Source organism: Phaenicophaeus curvirostris, chromosome 1 (assembly GCF_032191515.1).
Source record: "Phaenicophaeus curvirostris isolate KB17595 chromosome 1, BPBGC_Pcur_1.0, whole genome shotgun sequence".
In the NCBI taxonomy this organism is placed as follows: domain Eukaryota; kingdom Metazoa; phylum Chordata; class Aves; order Cuculiformes; family Cuculidae; genus Phaenicophaeus; species Phaenicophaeus curvirostris.
Window position 1 is genome coordinate 142,768,230 of NC_091392.1, and position 27,765 is coordinate 142,795,994.

Here is a 27,765-nt window from a genome sequence, read left to right on the forward strand (position 1 = left end):
ATGCAAATAAAAGTTTTTAGAACCCAAAAGGCTTTGATCTTTTATTAGGGGCAAAGGTTTTCCACTGTTCTTTTTACAAGAAAATGACCCGGAAATTTTGAACCTAATGCAACTAAACTGAGAAAGTGGGGGAGGGATGATGACAGTGAGGTAAAGGAAATTCCTGTAAAGGAAACAGATTCAACAGAGTGCACAGCTAGAACTAACCACAAGTCTTATCATGTAGTGTAGGATGTGCAAGTAAGATTTTCAGATAATTGCATTTTTTTATTCATAGGTTTTAGCTTTGGTTTTAGCCCTCCATATCCCATCTGCTTAACAGGTGAGTTGGTTTTATTGATTTGAATGTGCATTATGAAGTAAATTGGTTTTAATTGCTTGGTCAGACAAAACAGTAGTGCCTTAGTAAGTGGCTTCATTAGAATTTTTTTGTTTTCCTTTGTAGATATGGGAAAGTTTTTATCTTCTGTGTGACTATTACTAATAGCATTCTTCTAATCAAATTATGTTTGCCTTTTAATTGTTGCAAATCCAATACAAGACACAGGAATTAATATCTCTGAAGCCGAAGTAATTTTCATCAAAGTCAGAATCTGAAGAGTCATTTGTAAGATTGTGGCGTACCACTCTTTACTAGACTTCAGAGATATCATGAAACTTGGTTTAGCCCTTGAGAAATCAATTTTCATTTATTTCGCTTATGTTTTATGTGAATACAGAATACTATGAAATAGAGATTTGCAGCATTCTTTTTGTGAGAGTCCTTTAGGAGCTGAAACGTAGGCAAAATAATACAGTTCTTATTCTTCTCTCTAACATTTTTTTTTACCACGGGAAATTATGTTAAGACCACACTAGTTTCATTGGTATATAAGTTACTTTCCAATTAAATGGCATTTTAAATTTCTGGACTGAGGATATGTTGATATAAGCATGTATGTGGCAGGAGAACGTGGAGAGACGCTTGCCCAGAGCAGAGTGCTTTCTTTTTCTGGCAGATACTGACCAAGACAAAATGAGTCACTGAATACATTAAGTCAATGAATCACCTGGAGTCTACCTGCAGTCAAAGTCCAACTGAATGGTCAGTTTAAGATCATCCTGTTTCAGGTGCCCTCTACTTGGTAATTGCTATGTCTTCAGTGAACGTCTCTCTTCCTGTTAGGCACACTTGCAAGATGGCACTTAATAATTTCACATGCAACCATACTTTTTAAGCACTATAAGTGCAAGCTTTCCAAGGTTCTCTAATAAAAGTATTATCAGTCAGCAGAAAAAACGACAGTGATGTATTTTTCCATGGCTAGGGAAAAGACGACAGAAAATTATACAGATTGATAACCAAAGCCACAACATTCATTAGCTAATCCTCCCTTTCACACTCCTTCCCCATTTGTGGTGAACTTTTGAGTTGAAGAGGGTGTTGTTAGCATGTCAGTAAACTGAAGATCAGAGAGATTATACAACACTGGCACTATTAAATATTTTGTGGATGGACACTTTCTGTGGTTTCTTTACACATAGCATGCGTGTCCCTGATTACAAAGACACGCTCAAAAGTAAATGCTTCCACTACTTATCTTGTGCCAGGCCAGGCACTCCTCAAGTAGCTTCTGGTGGCTTAAAGGATTGAATGAGTGACCAGAAAGGAGCAAAGTTACCACATGAGAGAGGCTGGACCATTTGCCTGGGTTCAAGGGAGAGGGCAGTGGGGAGGATGGAGAAGCAGAGGAAACCTTCCTCTTTGAACAACAGAGATCCATTACAACAGATCACCTGTTCTAAGGACTGCAGCACTGAATACCACACAAGGCCTTCAGGTCCTGCTTGCTACTGGCACCAGTATGGCTTTGCCACATGGGCTGATAGGTGGCATTGCCCAAAACAGCATCCTTTGTTTTATACACTGTTAATAGGGCTAGAAATGGAGCTCTAATGAATACCTTGACAGAAGTCTTTATGATTGTCATGAAGAGTCAGGATCCATTGATCCTTTTGCAGTGGGTAAGACATTCTTCTTAAAGTTAAGGTGGTTTTTTTCCCAGTGCTGGTATGAGATTTTCTCATTATGCAGTTACAAGATGATTTCAAAAGGTGTATGGGGCAATGACAGCTGGCAGCAGCCAATCTGTAACAAACCACTGGAGTGGGTTAAGACAAATGAGTTAACCTACTCCATGTGACCTCTGAGTGTAAAACCAGGACATTCTGTTCACTTTTGCAAGAAACAGAGACATGCTGAAGAGAATAGTGGTTAAAGTGCTTTTCTTTGTAAAGAAAAGCACCTGAAAAAGTGCAGAGTGGGAGTTCTTTTGATCTTTCTTGAAAGCTCAGTGTGCAGTGAGTGCTTTCTTGCTGCCTGCCTGTGAGTCGTGTCTGATTTGCATAAGGTGCCAACAGACAGGCAGCTAGCCTTTGCCCAACCTTTTCTTTTTTTCCTTTGGACTGACTCAGTGCTTCTCTGGCAGCTGTACAAATGCAGAGTCATTGTGGCCAAATGGGCAAAGAAAAAGACTCCTTGAGGTCTCAGTTGCACAATGTGAACATCAGCAAAGAACACAGCCTTTGCTCACTGAGATCGTGAATCAGACTCTTCAGACATGTCAATCACAGGCGTTGGATAAGTTCTTACTAAACACCCAGGTTAAGCCAAGGCTGTTGAATATGCATGCTTGACAGCCTGCCACCCCTATAGCCCTGTAGCTGAGAAGGGTGTGGGGCACAGATCAAACCCCTTAGTAGGAAAGATGAAACACTTCATACAATAAGGTTGGGGTTTCACCTTGGACAAGATGCTATAAAATAGGGGTCTGAGAGCGACCGAGTGTTTTGTGGACTTCGAAGTCCACCAGATGTTCCTGATCTCAGCTTACAAATGGCACACCACAAAGTTAATACCTTATGGTGATGTGGATGTTACCCTGTTCAGCAGGTCTCTGCTAGGGTCGTTCAAATAGTGCAGCACAGCACAGCACAGTGGTGTTGAAGCAAGACCTCATGCTGCACTTGCAGGTAAGTCATGGAGGAGTAGAAGGGGTTTTTTGGATTGCGCTAGTGACCCTAATGAACATCTTAGGGTATGTCTATAGCGTATGTCTTTAGGGTATGTCTTTTGCTGGTACCAAAGCCTAATAGCAGTATGGGTCTTCAGTGAAAGAGATAGAACAAGAGACCAGGTGTCCACACAGTACATACTTTGAGGGTTCTACTTCTGCATAATTCTACTCCAGCCCCACGGTATTAATGTCATTGAAGCTGCAGCATATCTTCAGATTTGATTTAATCCCAAAGGAATCCAGTTTACACACTTTAGTCCTGCTGGTTTTGAAGATACAATAGTGCTCCATGGATTTTGGTGCCAGTTAAGCCTTTCTCAGTCTGTTGCTAATAGTTGTCATTAACTGCAGGTGGATTTTGTAATTTGGTATCTTGTAGCATATTTTAGAGAACAAGTTCCTCTTCTGACAGGAACAGCTGCTGCAAGACCTGCATTTCCACATCAGATGCGGGGTTCCGCTTTGTTGTAGGTGTAATCTGAAAAGCCATCTGTAAGCAACACTATGCGGGATGTATTTAAAGACTGTTGCATATTCTTGGATATCATCTGTCCTGTATTTGTGTGAAATAATATGAGAATGAAGACTGCTGCAAACCCCATATCTAGAAAATATTGTGTGTGTTAAATTTTATAGAGCTACATAATAAAATACATAATTGCTTCTCTATCTAATTGGAGTATTATTTACAAAAAAAGTATCTATTTTCCTCTTTTACAGCAATTAAGATGATTCGTAAAGAAAATATCTCAGAAAATCAGCCAAAATTGATAAATAAGATCATGCTCACTTTGTGCTGGATCCTAGCATTGTTTGTCAGTCAGGCAGAAGTAAGAGAGATTAATGTGCCAGGTAAGAAACTGCTTTGGCAATTTTTGGTGTTTGTCGTGCTTTCTGACAGCTGAGAAAAATGAATCTGCATTTTGTCGTGTCTTCATGAGTTTTTCCTGCATGTGTTCGTGCTTGTGTTAGGCTAACCACTGTTTCTGGCCTTTATGGAAGCTTTTTAAGTATTGGCAATAGAGTTTGACCTAAATGTGATAAAAAACTCAGTTTCCCAATTAAAAAAAAAGGGCAAATGTAAAGAAGAATTTCTGAGAACAAAATGGAGCAAATTAATTGCTTCCTTGAATTCTCCAGCAGCTGGACCAGGCTTGTCAGGAGGCAGGGTGGGGGACGGTGAGGAGGAAGAGAAAGGCTGGCTGAGACTTATATTTCAAAGTCTACTGGAGCTTGATCCAATTCAGTCAGCAGAGAGAAACTGAAACGTTGAAGGGTCTCCCAGGTGGGCAGGCGAAGAACTGAAGGACTCATGCCCTCCCATCTGGTGAAGTGAAATCCTATCATATTTCCAACAGTTACCACATCCTGACTGATAGGAGGGGCTACACGACAAGCTTGGTCAGCCTTTAGAGAATTCAGGGTAAGAATGAGTGACCACAGCTTTCAGTATCTATCCAAAATTTGTCTAATTTTAGTGACAGTAACTGACACATGAGACTGGAAAGGTTTGAAAGCAGTGAGATGATAATACTTGTCACTCTTACCCTTACCCTAACTATGCAGTGTGGCAGGCAGGCTCTGCTTTTTCAGGTTTATGCCAACCCCTTTTCCATTTATATGAGGAGAGCTAGAAGAACTACATCTGCTCTTTTACAGGGTCGAGGTTTAATAGGTTAGCAACCATGTGAAAATCTTTAATTCACTAAAAATCTTAAGCTATTTTCACATTAGAGTTTTGAAAAAGGTGTAATAAGCATTTGGAAAACCTTGAATATACTTTTTAGAGCATTAGTAAATTCCATGTGTAAGGAAATTAATTGTCTATTAGCCTAGCATCTGGCCCCATAAAAAATTATTTAACATAAAGAAAGGTAAATTTGTATTTTTGTAATTTTTTTTTTAAACATGTTGACTGTGTGTTCTTTCAAGTGGTACTGATATCTTATTGTCCTGCTTTTCAGGATGCTCCCATGTTGAACCTCAAATATGGTATCGTGCAATTAGTGATGAGGAGTTTGTTTTACAATGCGCTTTACCAGATAGAGATGCTAACCACATTTATAACTCACTTCTAAAACAACACACAGTGAAATGGTTCTGGCACCAAAAAGATAAAGAGCCACTGAAAGTTATCAAACAAAGCTCTAATCCTGTTCTCCAAGGGGATGCACTTTGGTTTAAACCAGTAAGGGACAGTGCTTCTGGAGTGTACATATGTGTGATACGGTACGTAATGGAACTAAAGGCTTGTATTTCTATGCAACAATTAAGTGCTTTGGTTTGTGTATGATGTTTTTAATTTTTTTTCTGCATCACTCAGGGAAAAAATCCCATGTCTTAAAATTATACTAGAGGTTCAAACAAAGGAAGAAGCAAAATGTTTGAGCTATGATGCAAATATGCTGTATCTTCTTGCTGGCAATGGGAATTCAATAACTTGTCCGGGGACAAAGTGCTACAGCCATATTAAAAAGTCTGATGTAAAATGGTACAAGGTAAGAGTCACTCTCTTAAGTATTCAAAAAAGCTCAGTGGATGTACATATACCTTTAGGTCTAGTTAGTGCTTATGTGCCTTAGGCTCTTGAACTCTTTGGCAGACAACACAGCCTGAAAAATTCAACACAAATGTAGAATCTTGAATTGCTATACATGGGGCTGTAAGCAAGAGTTTTAAAGAACCTTGCTACACCTAAAATACTATTCCATAAACCAGAAGCCTAGAGATGCTTTCCCTTCGGCTGAGCAATTAAAGTAATTGAGAATCAAAATAGGTCCTTTAGAAAACTGACATATGATTGAAATTTAAAACGTTAGTTTTTGTTTTGACATTTTACATTCTGAAAATATCAAATATAGCAAAGAAAAAGTGACTTCATTAGAAAACAAAATCTTAAGATTAATGTTTTAGACTGTTCTTTCTAAGGCTCATTTTTTAATGAAACTCTATTCCACTGAAGCATTATTGACCTAACCTACTCTTTTTCAAATGAACATTAAAATACTTGCAAGCAAAAATTTATGCCATCTAAGCCAGCATAACATGAGCAAGTGGGAATGACTGAAAGTTGAATTTTGCTCTTTATGACCAGTATTATTTCCATTATATATTCTACCAAGCAGAATTATGATTTAGTTGAATTTTTTCTTCATTTACTTTCAAATTTTAAATGAGCTGTATCTTTACCTAGGTCTTGATCTGGATCCCACTGAATTTAAAGCAATTCTTTCAATGTGCATTAGTGGAATTTGACTTAAGGAAAATTCTTAGAAAATATGTGTACATTAAGCTGAAAAATAGGGACGCTTTTAAAACCATTGCTAGTTTTCAACCTTTTAAAAGTAGGGAAAGTATTGTCAATATCAGACAATCCAAACGCATTATTTACTTTTTTATAAAAGAACATAAAAATGTTTACAAAATTATTACAAAATAAAAAAAAAGTCCAACAAAAAAGTGATTTTTTTTACATTCTTTAGTAATAAGAGTTTAATTTACATTAGGTTCATGATTTCACATTTCTTTCAGCATCCACAAATTTTAATTACTCTTTTTTTAAAAAAAAAGCAATGATATTCACATAATACAGACAGCAATTTTTTAATATGATTGACGATTTCCCTCTGACTCCTAATAAGTATTTCTGGGAGCTTCAGCTTAGCCCTTCTGCCATAGTAAGTCTCTCCAAATATCTTATCATGCAATCTAATAAGAGCAGCAACAACAACAACAACAAAAGACTTCTAATTCCTTGATATTATTTTCTTTTCATTAGGATGGTTATCAGATAAAAAGCAGGAAAAGCAGACAAAGCCTAAAGCTTAAACACAATGAAATCTACTTGAATCCAACCTATGATGAAGATGCTGGAACATATGTGTGTGATTACACACTATATGAAAACACAACCAAATGGACAGTGAGAAGAGCAGTAACAGTAGAAGTCATTGGTGAGTAATATAATAACATGGAAGGATATCCATCAAGTAAAGTATACTTTCTGTATTTTTTCCTACCCTGATGATGTCTTTTGTTCAGGCTCTCGTTCTGAGAAGCCCATAAACTGGTTTATCTACACATTCATTATAATGCTTTTCCAAGTATTCTCAGGACAAGTTGGGACACTTACTAGAACCTTTAATGTTCAGTAATAACATGTAGCATACAATGCCATAATTTTCTAGAATTAATTCCACTTTGGATTTATTGTAGTTTCTGGCAGTGGGGATCAAATCATTAGCAGGATTTAGATCTCTCAATCTGAGAGCAGAATTCACGAAACTCTGACTGATGCCAAGGTTCTCCATGTACTGCATGGGGAGCATTAGTGCTCTCTGGCCCAGTGATATGGCATAATCTTAATCATGGTGGCTTTTTCCGTAATATTTACTATCTTCTGCTGGCCTTTGGGTGAAGCCCAGATATTGCCTGACAAAGTGCTGTTGGACAATGTCAACATTGTGCAATAGAGTATGCTAGCAAGTTAGGATTAGGAATGAGTGAGACATTTTAGTTTGCTAAAAGAGAGATGTGTTTACACTTTTCTCCAGATATCTGTGATTGGGTGCTGTAACACACTCTCATCAGACACTCCAGTTAGTCCAGTCAATCACAGGTCCAAGAGGAAAGCATCACTACATCTATTCTATATCCTGAGCTGGATGTACCTAGTACATGTCTACTGGGCTGGATGGATCCAGTATTATCTGTATGACAATAGCACAGGACCTGTTTTCAGCATCCTGGTGTAAAGTGGGCCACTCTGTGGAAGGGAAAACAAGATTTAATGAGTGAAAGGAAGGTGGTTCTGTGGTCTAGTGAGAACAGCACTCCTTTGAAATTCCATTGTGAGGAAAACACTCCTATGAAATATCTGGTCCATTTTTTGCAGATGTTGGATAAATTTTGTGTCAAGAAGTAATGGGAAAAATACATACATCCCATGAAGACAGAGTTTGGAAAACACATCTCACCAACTTTTATGACCTCTATGTGCTGAATTACAATATCTGCTGCTCCTTCACTCTTCTCTCCAGCTATATTCCCACAATATTTTCAAGAATGCATGGGCTAGTTCTACTTATATTGGGATCTGGCTGAACTTGAGTTAATACACTGCTCTCAGTTCTTTTCTGTCGCTTCACAGCACAGTCAAAAAACACTTGAAAGGTGCCATCCTCATTTATACTCCCCCTTAATCATGCATATATTTCTCTGCTGTGGCTTCATTTAAAAAAAAAATCGTAATGTGGCACCAATTTCCTGCAGTATGGGACTTTCCTAGAATATCAGAGCTGTGGGTTTTAGCCCCTTGAGGCTTTTTTTCCGGAGCCTGGGTGATTGCTTAGTAGATTGTACAAACTATAGGTGTCATTATCTCTGCTCTTTGGCAGACTTTGATTTTAAAAAAAGTGTTATTTCAATGCAAATACCCGTACTTCTAAATAAGGTTCGTTTGCTGTATGTGCGCTGACTGGGCATTGAATGGGGCTTGGCAGGGAACTAGTATAACGATCATGTCTTTCAAAGGGTTTTGCAAGGAGGGGGCATAATTTCTGCATCCTAAATAGCCTTAAGTGCAGGATAGATGCAGAGATCCTTAGCTCATGTAAGATGACTGTGTCCCGGAGTAACTGAGGTAGAATGTCTTTAAGTAGCTACATAAGTTTTGTGGTCAAAACTCGCTTATCTGTGCACTCTCAGACAATTCAGCAACCGTAAATTATCCTCTTGGACTTGGGTGTCTAAATTCCACTTAACATCTGAACAAGAAAATTCTGTAGATATTTTTTCTGATCTTCTGCACTAATGATAGCATTACAGTTATTAACAGTGTTCCTGTTAATTGCAGCAAAAAATACTATCCATCCACCAAACTTCTTGTATCCAAATGGTGTAATGAACCTTGAAGCAGAGCTTGGTAAGTTTCGATTCCTCATCTGAAAGCGAAAGAAAATGTTTAAATGAGCTATTGTTAGATAATGATAGATCTTGATAAAGCAAAAGAGACTTGCTCTTCAGGAGTATGAGAATTTTTTATAATTTTTTTTTTTTCCTTGATATACATCTTAGTGGATACTAAAGGAAGCATCACATGTTATACAGATCCCAGGTTATTTAAAAGAAAAATATTCCAGTGACTCCCATGCGTGGTTTTCCTGTGCTAATTTCTTCTAGGAAAGCCACTTGAATTGGAATGCCGTGTACAGTTTGGGTTTGAAAGACTTTCTTTGATGAGGGTAACATGGAAAAGAAATAACAAAGAAAATGTAACTGAGCTTTCAAATCAGGAAACAAGGTAAGAAAAAGCCCAATAGTCTGATTACTACTACACTCAGCAACCATAAATATCCTTCTGCAACAGCTTTAGTGAATACATTTTACTGAAACTCAAAAGGCTCCGTTCTTCAACATATTAAAGTATATGTCCATAAGCATCTTCACTTCACATATAGAAGCACATACTGATGGGCATAAAGACAAGGACTTTTTCTGCAATCTTAACTCTCCTTCTTAAAGCTTTAGCTAATGGACAGCTTCAACATGAATGGTGCTTGGCTGCAGCTGTTTTCAAGCATTCCCCCTGTTGTGCCTTCTTATCAACTCACAAAATCTATCCTTGGAAGCTGTCTACAAGTGGGGAATAAACCAGATCAGTAAAACAGTACTGTGGACATTGAAAGGAGCTTGAATGCCTCAGATATTGGGGTATGATTATTGAGTCAGTCTGAGGACTTGAAGCACTGAATTTCAGGACACTGAATTCCAAGAATCGTCCCTGGCAAGAATTAACCAGACCCTGCAGAGAAGCAACATATAAGGGAAAAGTTGCTGTGATGTGAAGGCAAAAAAAATAATTCTCATGCTTCCCTTTCTATCATGCATTTCCCTGTCTCATTCACTTATGCAGTACCCAGCTTTGGCAAGAAAGATAGTGGAGGCAACACGGGTGAGTGTGTTTTCACTACACAGCCCTGAGTCATCTTTATGGGAAAAACTTTTCTGTACACCATGAAAAGGAAAGCCCTGTTGTCACTGCTAAAATCACATTCTGAATAGGAGTCATATGGGAAAAAATAACAAATGAATATCACACACACACACGCACATGCACATACGCATACAATCACTCATGAGGTAGATCTGAAATTGGATTTTCTTAACTTTTGAATGTTTAGGTTTGCAACATTCTTCTGACCAAGTTTTTAGCTTTTTGCATGCATACAATTTCTGTTCATTTATTTTTTAAAAACCCAAAAGAATGAAACATTCCCAAAAGACTTTCAGTACAGGTTCAGTCTTCGCCTGTGCACATGCCTGTACATCTTGAGTTAGCAGAGGCAAGGCCATGGCAGACTTGTTTTACAGTGGCATGCAGTGAAGTGCCTTTGGGACCATCTGTAGATGCCTGTACTTGCAGCTTTCAAAGACAAATGCTAAGACTTAGAAACCCTGAGTATTCTTGAGTTTTTGCAGACACAGATCTGCTCCCCACAACCCTTGTTCAGCCTCAAAATGATTCCTCTGTTACCTCTTCATTTCCTAAACTTCCTTCACTTGTATCTGTCTTATTCTGTTTGCTTATCATGTCCTTAGGCTTTTCACACCCATGCAAGACACTGTGCTGCTCAGCCTTTTCACCCAGCTAGTGCTCTCTTAGGCCTTCTTTTTGAAGTTTAAGTTCCCACAAGGGAATTTTTTACACCTTAGAAAAACACAAATACAGTAGTCGAAGGGGGAATATATATTTGAAACTAGGTAAGTGCTTAAGTATTTTGCTGAGTTGATGAATTAAGAGCAAACATTTCAGTATGCAGACCTTTGGTGTCAGTTCCAAACCAGAATATTGCATTGCTGTTGAAAGTTCAAGCTGAATGTTAAGAAGTTGCAAGCCCCTCTTTCTTTGTAATTAAGACATTTGGAGATTGTGTGAATGAACAGCAAAGGTATCATGCAAATACTTTGTGTTTTTTTTTCTTTAGAGTTTATCCAAAAGGTTTAAAGGGGCATACACTTCTTCATATTGTGACACTGAAAAAAGTTACTGAAAGGGACCTCAGAAGCAACTTCACGTGCTTTGCTGAGAATTCGGTGGGGAATGCCACTGCTGTGATCAGGCTGAAAAGGAAGCAGAGAGGTAAAATTATCGAAGGACGATTATTTGCCCTTGAAGACACATTTTAATTTATTCACTGCTACAGATTCATTCTCCGCTGACAGTGGCTATTTAGGCAGCTGCAGAAGTTTCTTGAAACTGTATGGGAGAAGTTTGCCAGATGTATAGAAAGGCATATTATTCCAAGGACTCCACTGAAAGACAGGGGTCCCAGATGGGGACTTACTGCAAGCAGGTGGGCCAAGTAGAAGCTGGAGAGTAACTGGGAAGAAGAGGAGAGTAGCATTTCTGAACACTAAATTGTTGCAGAACAGCTGCTAAAAGCAGTAGTATTCCTTGATTTTCATAGGACACATCTGTTTATTTCCCCAGTCCTTAGCATGCATGTTTGAGAAGTTACAGTAACTGTTATGAATGTGGCAGCCTTTCAAGCAAAGGCCAAAACCACAAGCAGTGTGGAAATTAAACCTTTGAACCATACTTCACAATGGAGATTCATTACTGGAGTGGCACAGGAAATCTCCAGCAGGGCACTGTGGGCAGCTGTTTGTTGTAATGTGACTTTTTCCATCTCAAGCAATGACTACTTTCTCCCCTGTACAGTGTACCACAGACCAGTTTCTCAGTGCCTTCCATCACTGATTGGCTTTCCCTACCATCAAGAAGATACCATTAAAAAATGTCCCTGATGGTAGACTGAAACTCTCTATTAAGGTCTACAAATAAATGAATACCTGACTTCCCTAAAATTTGCCAGGAGGGCAAGAATGAAAACTGTGAGATGGTTTGACCCAATTCTGGGACTGAGATTTTCATCTAAGTGTCAACAATGTTTTGGAAAGCCTGAGTTATTATGGACTTTTTTCTTTCTACAGTGTTCCTCTTACACATACTATGCACTGCCATTTCTGTTTTATTTGCACTCCTTTTGTGCACTGCCTTTATTTACCAGCACTGGATTGAAATAGTGCTGATGTACCGAAGTTATCTGGTCCACAATGAAACTACAGGAGGTAAGAAACATTGTATAGTATTAATTTTCTACAGTTTTTCTACTTCCTATTGCCATGTGAATTAATCTTGTGTGAATTAACCATTTAATTAAGTTCTTTTAATGGCCCTGTTCCCTTTAAGACAGTACAAAGGCCTTTAAAGCTAGCAAGACACTCAATGGATTCAGATGGAAGAAAACCAGGCAGTGTGATGGAAACACCTAACAGCAATTGAAATGTCACAGTTAGCCTTTTACAAGATCACTAATTTAATGATCGAAGATTAGAGTAGGAAGTTGAATTTTGGAAGCCCCTTTGCATGGACTAATAGAGCATCTCCAACATTTTAACCTCTTTTTCCCGAAGTGTTCAACAGAGCCTTTGGACTATAGTCAAATATCCTTGCAGTGATGGACTCCAGATCCTGTTATATTTTTCACTTGAAGCTAATAATTTCTCAGAAGAATAAATACCAAGGAGAGAAATAAGATGATATAGGTCACCAAGTGTGAAGTGCACATTTAGGAAATATTAATATTTTCTTTCTAAAAATCATGTTGACCATCTTGGTATTTACACCAGAGTGATCATCTTCCAATATTTCCAATCTCTGTGGCGACATTGCCCTATTATTTTAGCTAAAATGGGCCTCCAACATAATCATAGAATCATAGAATCACCAGGTTGGAAGAGACCCACTGGATCATCGAGTCCAACCATTCCTATCAATCACTAAACCATGCCCCTCAGCGCCTTGTTCACCCATCTCTTAAACAACCCCAGGGAAGGTGACTCAACCACCTCCCTGGGCAGCCTGTTCCAGTGCCCAATGACCCTTTCTGTGAAAAATTTTTTCCTAATGTTTGGCCTAAACCTCCCCTGGCGGATCTTGAGGCCATTCCCTCTTGTCTTGTCCCCCGTCACTTGGGAGAAGAGGCCAGCTCCCTCCTCTCCACAGCTTTCTTTCAGGTAGTTGTAGAGAGCAATGAGGTCTCCCCTCAGCCTCCTCTTCTCCAGGCTAAACAACCCCAGCTCTCTCAGCCTCTCCTCATAAGACTTGTTCTCCAGCCCCCTCACCAGCTTCGTTGCTCTTCTCTGGCCTTGCTCCAGAGCCTCAACATCCTTCTTGTGGTGAGGGGCCCAGAACTGAACACAGGATTCAAGGAATAGGTAATAGGTAGTTTAAAAATGCATCAGAAATGACAATGCTTACTTCAAAGAATTTAACATATAATTTTCTTACATGAGTTGAAAGAAATGCGGTAGTATGTACCCAAGGAAATCTTCCTTAAAATCATTGAATCTTTCTGCAGCTTGAGATATATGTATCTGAGCCTGTTTGCATGTGTATATGTAGATTATATGCAAATGTGAAATAACTGTATCTAGATACTTATAAATACATACACAGTGAGAAAATTAACTGCCCTTTGGAAAGTATTTTTGTGAGCCCTAAGGCAGCTGGCAAAAATGATTTGGGAAATCACTGAAAATTTCCCCTCTATTGGTAACAAATTCATTTAATTACCTCTGGAAAGTCCCCTTAGAGCTCACCTCATATGTCAGTAGAACAGAGACAGACCTGCCAAGATTTGTGCTTTGAAGATACCATTTGTGCTGGAGATACCATTAGGTTCCACCATGGCAGCCTCCGTCCTGCTCCCTGACTCTCATGTACCGCATATACACAACACCATTTTTGGTGTGCGGGTATGGAGAGTGCAGACTGACTGCGCCTAGCCAGGCAGTTTTCTGCCTACAGTGATTGGCCATAAAATACGTTCTCGCTTGCAGGATTACGCCCTTCTGACTGCATGTGGATGCATATCAAGTCACCTGAGGTCCGAAAGGGTTTGCTCACAGAGCAGCAAAGCAGCAGTTATGACTCTATTTTGCTGTTTCTTCCTCCTCGGCACTTCTTCTCTCCCATCCCTTTCAGCACAGAATCAGAGAATTGCAAAAACCCACAAGGCTACAAGGGACCCCTGGGGGTCATTTGATCCCACACTCTACTCAGAGTTGCTCAGGACCTTGTGGATAGAGAATCCACCGCTTCTCTGGGAAGCATGCTTCAGTGTTTGATCACCCTTATGGTGCAAACCCTTTCACTAACATCTAACAAGAATTTCCCTTGTTGCCACTTACATCTGTTGCCCCCTTTTCTGTTACTGTGCATCTCAAAGAAGAGTCTGTCTCCATCATGTCTGTACCTTCCCATTTGATAGCTGAAGACAGCAGTAAGGTCACCTTTTTTTCCCAGGCCTCTCTAATCCTTGGGCTTCCTCCTAAGCCAATTCAGGTATATCTTTTAAAAATCTTGCCTTCTTCCACAAGGAGAAAGAAACAATAGCGACACATACTAACATTTATAGACTATGCATGCAGTCACTTTGCTTAATTTGGTTATTCTCAATTTCTTACTCTTTGGGCAACTTAAACGTTTATGCCAAAATTTGCTCGGGTTGTAACTATACTTCTGTACAACACTGGAAAAAAAATCTTAATCATGCTTAACGCATATTTGTTTTTAACTTGGCATCACAATGGTAATATTAAAAAGGGCAATGGTGATATAGCTATTTATGATTGTTATCTGGTAAGATTGCAGTGACCTCTGTGGGTGAGATGAGGAATATCTAGTTTGTAGTGCAATTTATTGTCATTTAAAAACTGTTTTGAGGAGCTTTACTTCAGGGTGAGAAAAATTGCATTTCAGTCAAATTAGTCCTAATTCTGTGTGCCTGCTGCTGGTGACTCACTCTTTTGGGCCTAAATTGTCTCAGCTTGGCAGAAAAAATCCTCAGTAAAAGACAGTGAGTAACTAGCAAAGAGAATCATCTTTCTCTGTTCCCACAAGAGCTTCAGCACCAGTAGAAGGAAGTGGTGGAAGCTTGTGGCCAAAAGCAGAGGGGAGGAGTGGAGATGTAATGTGTGCTATCTAATCACATTCTTGGCCTCCAAGCCTAATCTGCACCCCTATGTTTTGTTTCTATGTCATACTTTCTGCTGTGTGCTGGTTCTAAATGCAGATGTTAAACCTCAGCTTATACATGTTTTTAGTCTTTCGTGTATAGTTGGTTTGCTCAATGGAACCCATATGGGCTCTTTTAGATCCTGAGACCTGAGCTCAGTGTATGAAAATAGTACATCGTTTGCAAGCAGTTGAATATTATTCCTTTAAAATCCACTATATTTTCAGAGTAGCCTGTACATTGATGAATATTTTTGGAATCAGCATTTGTGCAAATGAGAGAAAAGACTGGGAATCTTTCCATGGATTTTGCCTGAAAGGGGCAAAGTTAATGAAAATGCAGAAAAATGCCTGATTTAAACTTCCTTGCACTAGTCAAAATTTGTAAGACAGTGAGATGTAAAAGTTGACTTCGGGTAACTGGATCTCTGTACTTCATGAATAGGTTTTTGCTGTGCCAGCTTAAATAGGTATAAAAGGAAACTGAGCATTAAGAAAGAAGATGAATGCTTCAGATAGACTTGTTAATGTATATAACCTTACATATTTATGTATTTATTTTAGATGATAAAGAATTTGATGCATTTGTGTCCTATGCAAAACTAGACTCTTCTGAAAGTGATTCTACTTTGATTAGTGAAGAAAAATTTGCCTTGGAGCTTCTTCCAGATATGCTGGAAAATAAATATGGATACAAGCTATGCATTCTTGAAAGAGATATTCTTCCAGGAGGAGGTAAGGTCCCTGTGGGTGGTAGAAAATCTTCAGTTCTTCATAAATTTGTTTTTCACACTCCAACAAACCTTATGCACCATATTAGCAATGTATTTTGTATATTTTGGTACTGGAATTTCTGCTCAAATCTCACCATGTTTTGACCTTTATATCTAACTCTTGCACCCGAGGCACACCTGTGTTTAAACATGGTTGCAGGTAGCTAGTAGGCTGAGATAAATCTTGTCCAAGAAATTCTTTGCAAGCAGGCTTTGTTACGTGAAATGAATAGAATCATAGAATGGCTTGGATTGGAGAGGAACCTTAAGGATCATCTGGTTCCAACCCCCCTGCCATGGGCAGGGACACGTTCCACTAGATCAGGTTGCTCAAAGCCTCATCCAACTTAGCCTTGAACACCACCAGGGATGGGACATCCCCAACTTCTTGTGCAACATGTTCCAGTGCCTCACAACCCTCACAGTAAAAATTTTCTTCCTAATATCCAGTCTGAATCTCCCCTCTTTCAGCTTAAAACTGCTATCTCGTGTCCTATCACTGCACTCCCTGATAAAGCGCATCTCTCCAGCCTTCCTGTAGGCCCCCTTTAAGTACTGGAAGGCTGCTATAAAGTCTCCCTGCAGCCTTCCCTTCTCTAGGCTGAACAACTCCAACTCTCTCAGTCTGTCCTCATATGCTCAGCCCCCAAATATTTCAGTAGTTACTTTCTGAATAATTTCTACCTGCAGTAATTAGAAAGCCCTCAGTACCTGCCCCTGGGAGAGAGAAAAGCCAAGTCCAAGCATCTACAAAGAAGTATGTTGAGGTCTCAGCTGTGCCTTACACCTCCTAAGCAGCTAGTTGTGTTCTACAAGCTGCCTAAGAATGGCTGTGATACCGTCTGACAGCAGACATATTTCTAGGAGTTATGCGATTGCTCAGCATATTTCTGTTTTTCCCTTTTTCTGAGGTTTAGCTGTTAAAGAAACTGATAAAAAGTCCATTATGGGATGCAGTAATGATCACTGTTTCTTCCCCAGCATACACAGACGAAGTTGTTACAGCTATTAAACAGAGCAGACGAACAATAATTATTTTGAGCCCAGCCTATGTCAGTGGACCAAGCATCTTTGAACTGCAGGCAGCAGTGAACTGTGCATTGGAAGACAAAACAATCAAACTGGTATTAATAAAGTTCCAGACTTTCCAAGAGCCAGCGACCTTGCCTCCAGTAGTGAAGAAAGCTCTTCGGATTTTGCCAGTAGTTACTTGGAAGTCTTCTAGTTCTGCTGCTCCAAACAAGAAGTTCTGGAAATACATGCACTACCACATGCCAGTGAAAACAACTAAGATGTTGGGAAATTGCAGCCTAAAGGGTTTTTTCCAAAGGCTATTTAGTCTGGTATATCGATAGCAGAAAATTCATAGAGAGATGACAGCAGAATCAGGAATGTTGACATGATTGTAGAAGAGCTTTTCTGTAATACAGTGGCTCACCACTGTGAACTATCACTGCAGTCAGCAACAGCTCACACCAAAACAGTGAGAAGGACTGCCATGTAGCAGTGCTGCAGCCCACAGTAAAACTAAGTGCACTGTGGCATTGTACACACACCTGTAAATGTGACCTATCTTTCATAAATTATTATTTTATTATTATTTTATTCTATTTATTATATTCTTTTGCTATGATGTTGAGACATACATGTGAATGTTTTGTTCTTTGCAGTGTATTTCTTCTGGAACATTTTTATACTTGTTTTCTAGAAAACAATTAAAAAAGAGAACTCCAGAGGAAGCTTGCATGATGATTTTCCTGTGTAGTCCAGTGGAACAAATCCAGACTCTTTAAATGGGTTATCTCCTTCTGTGGGGGTACCAAGGTAAAAAAGCTCTGTGAGAATGCCACAAGTGGGTATGCCAAAGGTATTGAGAAAAGAAGGAGAATGGTGTGAGGGCAAATCCCAGGCATCTCCATCCTTCCTGCAGTGGGATAAAAAATTTCTACCAGTAGGGAAATATTTCATAGTCACAGACAATTGCACACTGCTGTTTCTGTCTGGTGATAGTCACTCGTGGGTCCCACAGAACCTGTTGGTGTTATGGGTGTGTTGTGATTGTAAATCAAAGTCCTGGTTGTCACAGCTAGTAGACTTCCAGGGATTCTGAAGTCTTTCCCTTGCAGTCCTCTGGCTGCTAACTCTCCAGGGTCACAACAACACAGTTTGCTGTCTGTATGTGTGTATGGCTGTAGCTAAGTCAAATACAATACATAGCGTTAAGAAAATCTGAGTAGGAGAGCCACTGATCTGGTGTTCTGATGGCTTCATTTGGCCTCCAAGTTAATGAAACCTTGTTTTATAATGTTAATTGGATAGTTCATCCACCAGATTCCTTGTTGGAGAGGAACTTCAAGAAAAACTACTGCTAATAGAATCATAGAATCATAGAATAACCAGGTTGGAAGAGACCCACCGGATCATCGAGTCCAACCATTCCTATCAAACACTAAACCATGCCCCTTAGCACCTCGTCCACCCGTGCCTTAAACACCTCCAGGGAAGGTGAATCAACCACCTCCCTGGGCAGCCTGTTCCAGTGCCCAATGACCCTTTCTGTGAAGAATTTTTTCCTAATGTCCGGCCTAAATCTCCCCTGGCGGAGATTGAGGCCATTCCCTCTTGTCCTAATCCCCGTCACTTGGGAGAAGAGGCCAGCACTCTCCTCTCTACAACCTCCTTTCAGGTAGTTATAGAGAGCAATGAGGTCTCCCCTCAGCCTCCTCTTCTCCAGGCTAAACAACCCCAGCTCTCTCAGCCGCTCCTCGTAAGACTTGTTCTCCAGCCCCTACAGGAACAGTATACTTAAAAAAAGAACTATGCTTTTGCAAGCAGGTTGAGCATTATCTACCTAATTTTCTATTGGTATTGGAGTCTTCAGCAGGACAACTGTGGTGGTGCTGTTGAGGCAGAAGCAGAAGAAAGTGTCTCAAATAGAAACAGAACATCAAACAGCATCACTGGCTAGACTTGAGAAAATTTCGTCACTACAGTTGTACCTGCATTGATATTTAAGTTCAGATCATAAGCTTTAGAAGCAAATTTCCCAATTGTTACCACCTGTTTCCTTTTGCTTTGCACTGCAGAGTATCTTGGAGTGCACACACTGCATCCCTAACATGGAGGTAAACTGACAGTCTTTGAGATTCAGCATTGCTTTCCAGCACAACCAGATACACGTGTAACTTGTCAGTAAATTAAATTTACTCACTTCTAAGGTTTGTAATACAAGCTTTAGAAAATTCTAACTAACATTACTATGTTTGCACACTTTGTTATCCTAACACAGTTTTTGCGGAAGAGGGAAGAAGCTGACATTTTAAAAAACTATTCCAAAATGGTGAATGTCTTGCTGGAGGAGGATAAACAATAAACAAACGTTAAATACAAGACAAGTAAACACCCATTTTTTAGGCATGTCATATAACTTAGATGTTTCCCTTTTTATAATGTACCAAGATACATACATGCATTTAAGAGAATACTTTTCTAAGCAAGAATGTAATTTATGTGGTCCTCCACCAGATGTCCCTACAGTAAGCCTTGTAGGGTCCATTGATTTACACACCAAGCAGTTTTGTTATCAGGAGATACGGGACCAGCAAGAAGTGCCAAGTGTGGTACCTGAGGTGCCAGTTGTGCTGGGAGGCAGACGGGGAGTGAAGGTAGGAGAGGAAGGTATGGAGCAAGCTCTGCTGCCTGTTCAGGATCCCACTGTCTCTCCCACCTGATGCTACTTACTCATGCTGCACTTCTGGCCTGAACAGTGTGCATAGTGCTTTATTTTTAATTTCTTTTTTTTTTTTTCTGACAGCAACGGGAAAAAAAGGCAGAGTGGCTCTAAAAGTAAAGTAGTTGGAAAGGGTTTTTTTTTTGTTCCTTATCAGGGTGATGCTGTGGCTGGGGTTTATCTGGGTTGGAGGAACCTGCAGAACCGGTATCTTCATAAAAACTCCAGGTCTGTCTGAAACACAAGGAACAGGACAGGCACATTAGGGCTTTTAAAATGACCTCTAATAGGTAAATGAAGCAGCCCTGAGGAAGAAGCAGTCGCGCCTACGAACAGCGCGAATCAACGGGAGCGATCTTGGCATACCTTCACATACATACGATACGCTACATCTGTAATAAAAGAGTCACAGCCCCAGATATGGACTCTGCCATGCTTGCACAGGCAAAGCTTTTGAACTGGTTGTTGCTGTTGAGTCTGATATGCTGTCCTTCCGCTGCCTCTTTGGATGAGCCAAACCTGAGCGAGAGTTTCTTACCTCAATATGAACCTGACAGTGGGGATGCTGTTGGCTCTTCACAAGATACGAGACTACATGTTTTCACACTGGACTATGACTATGTACAAATTCCCTATGAAGTTACTCTTTGGATACTCCTTGCTTCTCTTGCAAAAATAGGTAAGTAGAAAATGGGATATTGTGTCTTTCTCCCTCGACATGAAGTTAAAAATGTACCATGTAATCAAGTAACTTCCACGATTTTTTGTACCTGGGATGTTTTTTATAGGTGCTGTCCTCAGGTGAAGAGATGTGTTCATTACCATGACAATAACAAAATTCCACCTCTGAATGCTTCCAGCTTACTTAAGTAAATATATGACCTCTAACCCTCATGTCTCTTGGGTTGTCCATGCTAGTGAGCAGCAATGGAGGTCCCCTACACAGTGCTGTCCACCCCCTTTTCTAGTATTTAAGCATCACAACATATTAGAATTTATAACCTACCACAGCTATAGAAATCAGTAACAAAAGGCTGAGACTTCAAGTGTATTGAATTTGGGGGAGGAAAGAGAGAAGAATACTTCTATTCCATGAATAATAGGAAACATTTCCCTGTAAGTCTTTCTTTTACATGTTTGCTATTCAAAGTTTCTCAGACAGTAATGCAAGAAGAGAGGAACTGAGAGTCTAAGATGGTTTAGGTCATCAGAGATGTTGGATAAGTGCCTTTTGAACACATAACGACTCATCTAGCTTCTATTAGAGCTTCATGTAGGTTTCTGAATGAAGAAAAACAAATCATGGAGAAGTAGGGACTGCAATTAACATAGCAAAAAATGGCAGACCATGTGTCTTATAAATATATATGGCTGGGATAAAATTATTTTAACCATTCAGATGGTGAAATCAATATCAAATATAAATGAAGAAGATGGTAATAATGTAAAGAGCTGCACACATGTGACCTCCCTGCTTTTTTTGACCTTCCATGGGATTTTCAAACATTCCTGTAGAATTGGCTGGTAGGTGGGACCAGCCTTTTTTGGCCTGATTTTCTGGCCTGAAGAGAAACATTTTTCGTGTCAAAGTTGTGTCAAAAATTGTTATCACTGACCATGACTTACCCTTTTTATAATAGATGATGGTCTCAATCCACCTCCTACAAGCAAATGTCTTTGCGCTAAAGTAGTAATAATAAAACTTTTCACAAATTAAATTTCTTGTTATTGCATCAACAGAGTATGTTGGCAGTGAGCATATTGAGCAATTTGTTATTCAACATCTATGAAAGCATTGGACTTGTCATACAGTGCATTTACTCTATATTCTTGATCTGAGCAAGAAGCAGATAATTTAGAAGAATGAACCCCCTTTTCCTTAGCTGAGGATTTTCCAATAATATTATTTTTTATGAAATATGCTGACTTCAAATCTATTTGGAAGAAAGAGTTAGTTAGGGGAGATTTCCAAAGTGTTAACGACTTTCAGGTTATCTTCTATATTGATTTTAGGATTTCAGGATGGGAAACAATTACCTCATTCTGTAAAACTGAAAGGACTTGGGATTTTTTTTTTTCTAATTAAAAAAAGGAGATGCGTAGAGTTACGTGCTTTTTTTTTTTTTGTAAAATCAAATAGTCTGCTAAATAAATTATTTAAAAAAATTTCTTCTCCTTTACTTTTGAATATTAATAATTCAAGGATCACAGAAATACAGTCATGTCATTATTTGCTACAGTCATAGGATGAAAGCTGAAGCAGCTTCAGGCATGAAGACACACGCATTGGATTTATAGGTTTCTTAGTCTATCTCATTCTCATTCTTGTAAATTCTGAACCACAAGCTACAATTCTAGTTGAGGCACCTCTCATTCACAATATAATCACACAGTTCCTGCTACAGCAACTAGATGAGCCATTGCTAGAAATTATCTTATTATTTATGTCAGTATTCATGTCAAATGGGAACATTTCTGTGAACACAGTTGCAGTAGCTGTACATGGTGCTCAGCAGGAGAAAGTGGGCAGGAGGAGATTCACACCCACAACATCTACATGGCAAGTGTAGCCCTTTCTCTGTAAAACAGCTTGATTAGCTCTAAGTTTGTAAACTAACAAGCACCTTGTCAGGAAGCTGTGTGTGACTGTTCATACCGTATCACTGTTGGTAAACTCCTCAGCTCTGATCAGTCTTGACAAGCCTTCTTCCAGGCTGCCTGGAAACACTTCAGGCCAGGGTCTACTCCCATAGGCAGTTTGGATGTGAACACTTCTTTCTGGGGTAGGGAAGTGAATTTGCCAGTGCGGATGCAAGCTGAATCTTTCTGCCTGAATGTCTTTGGCCTGCCTCGTTTATTAGTGTAGACTCAGACTTTATTCTAGTGAGGAAACAAAAGATCCCTCAGGATGTTTGTTTGGGTTTTTTTTCCCCTCAGTTATATTATACCTCCTGGCAGTTCTTTCTCATCTGCTGAAATCAATGGTTTTATTTCAGTAAACTAACTCATAAAGTTCTTTACAAAATGTTGGTTAGCTTATGTAGGAACAGCAGTTTACCCAGAAAAACAAGAGTAATCAGCTGGTACGAAGTCTTATTTTACTGTGGCTTGATGCCTTTTAGTACTTGACACACTTTGGGCATTTTGGTGTTCATGAGTAGTCACTGCCTCAGTCTGTGGATCACGTGAAGTCCATGCAGTGCTTCAGGGGAGTGCTGGAAGCGGAGGAACTGAGTGGACCATGCCATCCTGTGGGAGCTCACCATCAAGGGACCCTCCTCAGCACTGGGGGGAGCTGTCCTCAAACCTGCATCCAGGGATGGGGGGATCATTTTGCAGAACAATATTGTGCCTCAGAGGTTTAGCAGGAGCAGTTAGGCAGCAAGGGCTCTTGAAGAATATTTTCTTCTCAAATTGTGGAATACCTTTTCAAACAGGTTTCTGCATTTCTAGAAGTGGAGCTTACACTCAGGGACACTTGGTCAGAAACTGAGAGCTGAGGAGTGGGAAGAGATTGATGACCAGACTCTTCCTCTGTTTCAGTGATACAAGTCTGGGAATGGTTAATTTTGCAGGGAACAGTACTGCCTGTGTGTTTACATTCATAACGCCAGGAGTAAAACCTGTCTGTCTGAAAACAAGATATTCAAAGCAAGCAAAACATCTGTCTGACATCAGATTAATTTAAACTTGAATAATAACCTAATGTTTTATTCAAGGTTTCCATCTCTATCATCGATTACCAAAACTCATGCCTGAAAGCTGCATTCTGATTGCCATTGGAGCACTAGTTGGTGCGATAATCTTTGCTTCTGATCACAAATCTCCACCAGTGATGACTACAAGTATTTACTTCTTGTATCTCCTTCCACCCATTGTCCTGGAGGAAGGTTATTTCATGCCAACTCGTCCATTTTTTGAAAACTTTGGGTCCATCCTCTGGTGGTCTGTGCTGGGATCTCTGCTAAACTCATTTGGAATTGGCCTCTCCCTCTATGGAGTCTGCCAGATTGAAGCCTTTGGCCTGACTGATCTGAACCTGCTGCAGAATCTGCTCTTTGGCAGCATGATTTCAGCTGTGGATCCTGTGGCAGCTCTGGTAGTTTTTGAAGAAGCCTCCGTTAATGAACAGCTTTACATGATGATCTTTGGAGAGTCACTGCTAAATGATGGCATAACTGTGGTGAGTTTCTTTCCATTCCTTGTATTCCTCTCTTTGGGCTCTTGTAGCTTGTGTGTTTATTGGACGCAGGGCAAGAGCAATTCTAAGGACATCGTAGATAAATTATTTATAGTATGGATACTCCCCTGGCAACATACAAGTAATTTTTAAGTATGCAAACACTGCATCTTATATTCACTCTTTCAAAAACATATTGTTTTAATGCTGCTCAAAGAGGGAAGCATACACATATACAATAGCCATCACATCTCACTCTTGCATCCACTGAAGTGAATGGATAAGCTACAGCAGATTTTGCTGGTAGGATCAGTGTAAAACAGGAACATTCTTGACATTATGTAAACAAACATATAGAAAATAGGACTGCTTAAAGGCAGAAGTCATCAGGGGCAGCAACACAGGAGACCCTGTCTTGTTGCATGCCTTAAGAGAGCCCTCTACCAAAATTTAAAAAAAGCCAGATGTGGACAACCTGTGGAGGTTACACAGCTTCCTCCTTCCCCTTATAGGAAGTTCCCAGACACCTTAGACAGAAATTCTAAAATCCACTAATAACTCTGAATAGCTCTTTCTATCAGTAAAAGAAATGACATCTGACAAATGTTCATCTTCTTGGCTGTCTTATCCCAAGCGTCCAGAAACAATGCTTTTGGAATAAGACCGATTTTGCTTGTTAATTATTTTTTAATAGTAAAATAATGTCTTTACAGGGATACTTTTGCTAATAGTTTTCCCCTTTTCTCATTAGTTCTACTAAAACCTGGAACAACCTGAAATTCCAGCTGTAAACCACAACTGACAAAACCACTCAGAACACATGTTTTTCAAGGAAGAAATTTCAAGCAGGAAATTCTTTGCTCAGAAACCAACACAACTGCTCACATGCTGCAAGTTAAGGAGTTTTGCTAGATAAGATCTTTACAGAAGTTAAATCACAGGAATCCAGACCACGTAAAAACTATTCAGATACTGTTATACATGAGACATAGCACTACTTGGACTTGTAAAATCTGTACAGAGTTCATTGCTGAAAGGCTTCATGGGAGGAGTGCAGTTTATGAGTAATGTGGAAAGGAAAAGGGTGAAATAATTTCTTGAAGCCACAGCCTGTAGTCATAAATCCTTCCTCTTGGTGAATCAGATGTGGGGCTGATGTAGAACTCAGTGAGAAATGTTATTTAACTTTACATGCAATCTGCTTATGTGTTATAGTTGTAACAAAAAAAAATATATATCCTCAATGCATCTATCACTTCCACTCGCCTTTTTGGTTCCTTCAAATGAAGACCTCAAAAAAGTAATACCTCTTCCTTACTCTGGAAGAGCTTGTTTCATCAATTTTTTTGGCTGGCTCTCTACCTTGTGTTCTCTTTGTTCCCAGCTGTTATTTATGATGTGGGTGCAACTCACGATGTTATTTACTTGAGCTTTCAGTCAGGATCCTGTTACCACATAAATGTGTAGGGACAGAAAGCCTTTAAAAATAGTGGTACTGAGGCATTCCTCAGCAGCACTAGGCGCATTAGCAATAAAGATGAAAGGCCTGTACATGTGGAATGTTGGCTACAGTACTGTGAGTTCCTTTTGTCCCATGTGCCCTCATTTTTGGGGCTCTTCTCACAGCAGCTATGTTGCAACCAATTTGTCAGCTCCTGCTGATGCATTTCTGCTTCATCCATCACTTATCCATTTTCTGTGTGTTCGAGTTTTCCAGATCTGTACCTGAGTTCATGTTTGAGAAGGCTGAACTACTTGTCACCTGGATGGAAACCAACAGCTGACTTTCTCCTCTCTGATACCTCACTTTCTTCTTTAAATTCTTTAAAACCATTTATCTCAGTTCTTTTATCTTACTGTTTCCTCCCTGTTTCTCTCTTAACAGTTTCCTGTCAGTTAACTCAATGTGTTTAAAAAGATAATATCACCAAGGTATATTACACATACATATTTTTGATTGTTTAAAGACAAATATTCTCTGGTTCTCTCCAGTCTGCTTATCTGCTTCTCTGCTTGGACATTTTTTTTTTCCCAACGGGAAAAACTCCTAAGAATTTTGCTGAACTTGTGTGTTAGCTCCCTCTCCTAGATTTAGTTCAATATCCTGGTATGAAAAAAAAAAATCAAACCAAACAAAAGAGTACCTTTCCCCATTATCCTCTGTAGGGCAGTGTCCGTGGATGGAACAAGAGGGCTCCAGGTCTTGTTGATTGCTTCTTTTCCCAGTTGCCTCTGAGTGGACTGTTAGCATTAGCATACCACAGACAATAATAGGACTGGTCCTAACATGTATCATTCATTAGTGGAGTTTCAAAGCGTTGTTTTGAATGCAGATGTTAGTAAACCCAGCAGTTTTCATTCAAACCTGAACACAGGTGGAGGACCCTGACTTTGTTGCTCCTGCATGTATACAGGCTGTTTCTCTCTCAAATAGGAGCTGAGAACCTGTGTCCATTAAGAAACTGAGTTTTTCTCCTTACTACTTCATCTCTGAGGTTTGACTTCAGAAACATTGAGAACACCAACATGTTATGCTCTACTCAAAATGAAGCAGCAGTTGACTTTTTTCTCTAATGGTGCCCTCTCTTCCTTGTATGCAGTAGCTGAGCAGTTAAAGAAATCTACAGCACTATGGAGACCCAAGTAATATTAATTTGGGTTTTTTGAGGGGATTTGAATTTATGTCTCTGATGTTGCTGAGGAAGACTGTGACCACTGGCATGTATGGGTGCTAGGAAGGAGGATGGAGATCTCTGCTCCTGCTGTGGAAGCTGACCCACAGTGTTTAGGCTAAAATTAAACGCATATGTTCAGAAAGAGTTATCCGAGTGGAAAGGCAGAGTTATCAAGTCTTCCTGTGTTCATGATTAATGCAGTCACTGAAAATATTTTTTTCTGATGCTTGTGATATGGATGGTATGTGCAATATTTGTATCATACAGACAGCTGAAGCTGGGACCAGTCCCCAAGGAGGTCCCTTGTGGGTGACAGTGTCATGATCTCTCTGCCTCTCCCTGACTCTAACAGTCATCCAATGGTGCACCACTACATGGCAATGTTCCCTCAAAAAAATCCCAAAGCGTGACGTTCTCAGAGTTGTTAAATGAGGCCAGCTATCTGTCCATCACTTCTTTTTTCAGTGAACAAAGGCACCCTGAGCTGATTCAGGCTTCCCTACTGTATAAAGAATTATAGTACTCCATTTACTGGCATAAACACTGCAATGTAACCTAGCTGAGCAGCATTCACATGGAGCTTTATTTGTATGATGCAGAGTGGGATGTTGTACAGAACAGTTTACTCCTACAAAGCATGTTACCAAAAATGGAAATTATGTCATATTTTCATTTTAATGCCAATCCAGTTGTATCATATAGACACTTTAGGAACTGGAAAAAGAGAGAAAAAACTTACTAAATCATTTCCTGAGGATAATTTGCTTTATTCATAAGCCAGCATAGATTCATGCCTTGGTATCATTTATAAAGTGTCATAAGTCCTAGGAAAAGGATGAAATCTGCAAGAAAGGGGGAAAAGAAAGAAAACAAGCTTTATAATTAAAAGCTATATGGTAAGTACAGTAAAGTTTACCCACTGTAGAGACATGACCTGTCTTTTTCTTGCCTGCCACTCACTGCAGAGACTAATTTCATATGTGGCCATCAGGAAAGCAGCTCTGGGTATCTTCTTACGTGAAACTTTTTGTTGTTCTTTGTCCCCCAGAAATATCGACAATGAGCCTCCTGCAGAACAGATTGTGTGACAGCTCAAGGTCATATTTTTCCAGCAGCAATTTAAGATTAGATAGTAGCTGGGGAATAATTATTATCCTAATGAGCTTGACTCTTCTACCTGCAAATATCTGCTTTAATCTTCTTAATAGCCTTTTGGAATTAAAGAAAAGACCAAAGAAAATGAGATAAGAAAAATTATTTTCGTTCATT

The 27,765-nt window shown here is 39.5% G+C and overlaps 2 protein-coding genes across 3 annotated transcripts in view; both read left to right on the plus strand.

The window, feature by feature from the left end:
• Positions 1-231: 231 nt before the first annotated feature.
• On the plus strand, positions 232-17,546 carry IL18RAP (interleukin 18 receptor accessory protein). Its single transcript, XM_069876913.1, has 11 exons — positions 232-322; positions 3,777-3,908; positions 5,021-5,285; positions 5,380-5,554; positions 6,835-7,009; positions 8,911-8,979; positions 9,237-9,357; positions 11,042-11,196; positions 12,051-12,188; positions 15,703-15,873; positions 16,893-17,546. The coding sequence occupies exons 2-11, from the start codon at positions 3,785-3,787 to the stop codon at positions 17,264-17,266; spliced, it is 1,767 nt and encodes a 588-aa protein (XP_069733014.1). The 5' UTR covers positions 232-322; positions 3,777-3,784; the 3' UTR covers positions 17,267-17,546.
• Positions 17,547-20,025: 2,479 nt separating this feature from the next.
• The window catches only part of SLC9A4 (solute carrier family 9 member A4), a 37,006-nt gene continuing 29,266 nt past the window's right edge, over positions 20,026-27,765 (plus strand). For both annotated transcript variants that reach the window (XM_069876761.1, XM_069876770.1), the window contains exons 1-2: positions 20,026-20,320; positions 23,361-23,824. In XM_069876761.1, coding sequence (XP_069732862.1) covers positions 20,062-20,320; positions 23,361-23,824 — 723 coding nt within the window. In that variant the 5' untranslated portion in view covers positions 20,026-20,061. The remainder of the gene's footprint in view (positions 20,321-23,360; positions 23,825-27,765) is intronic.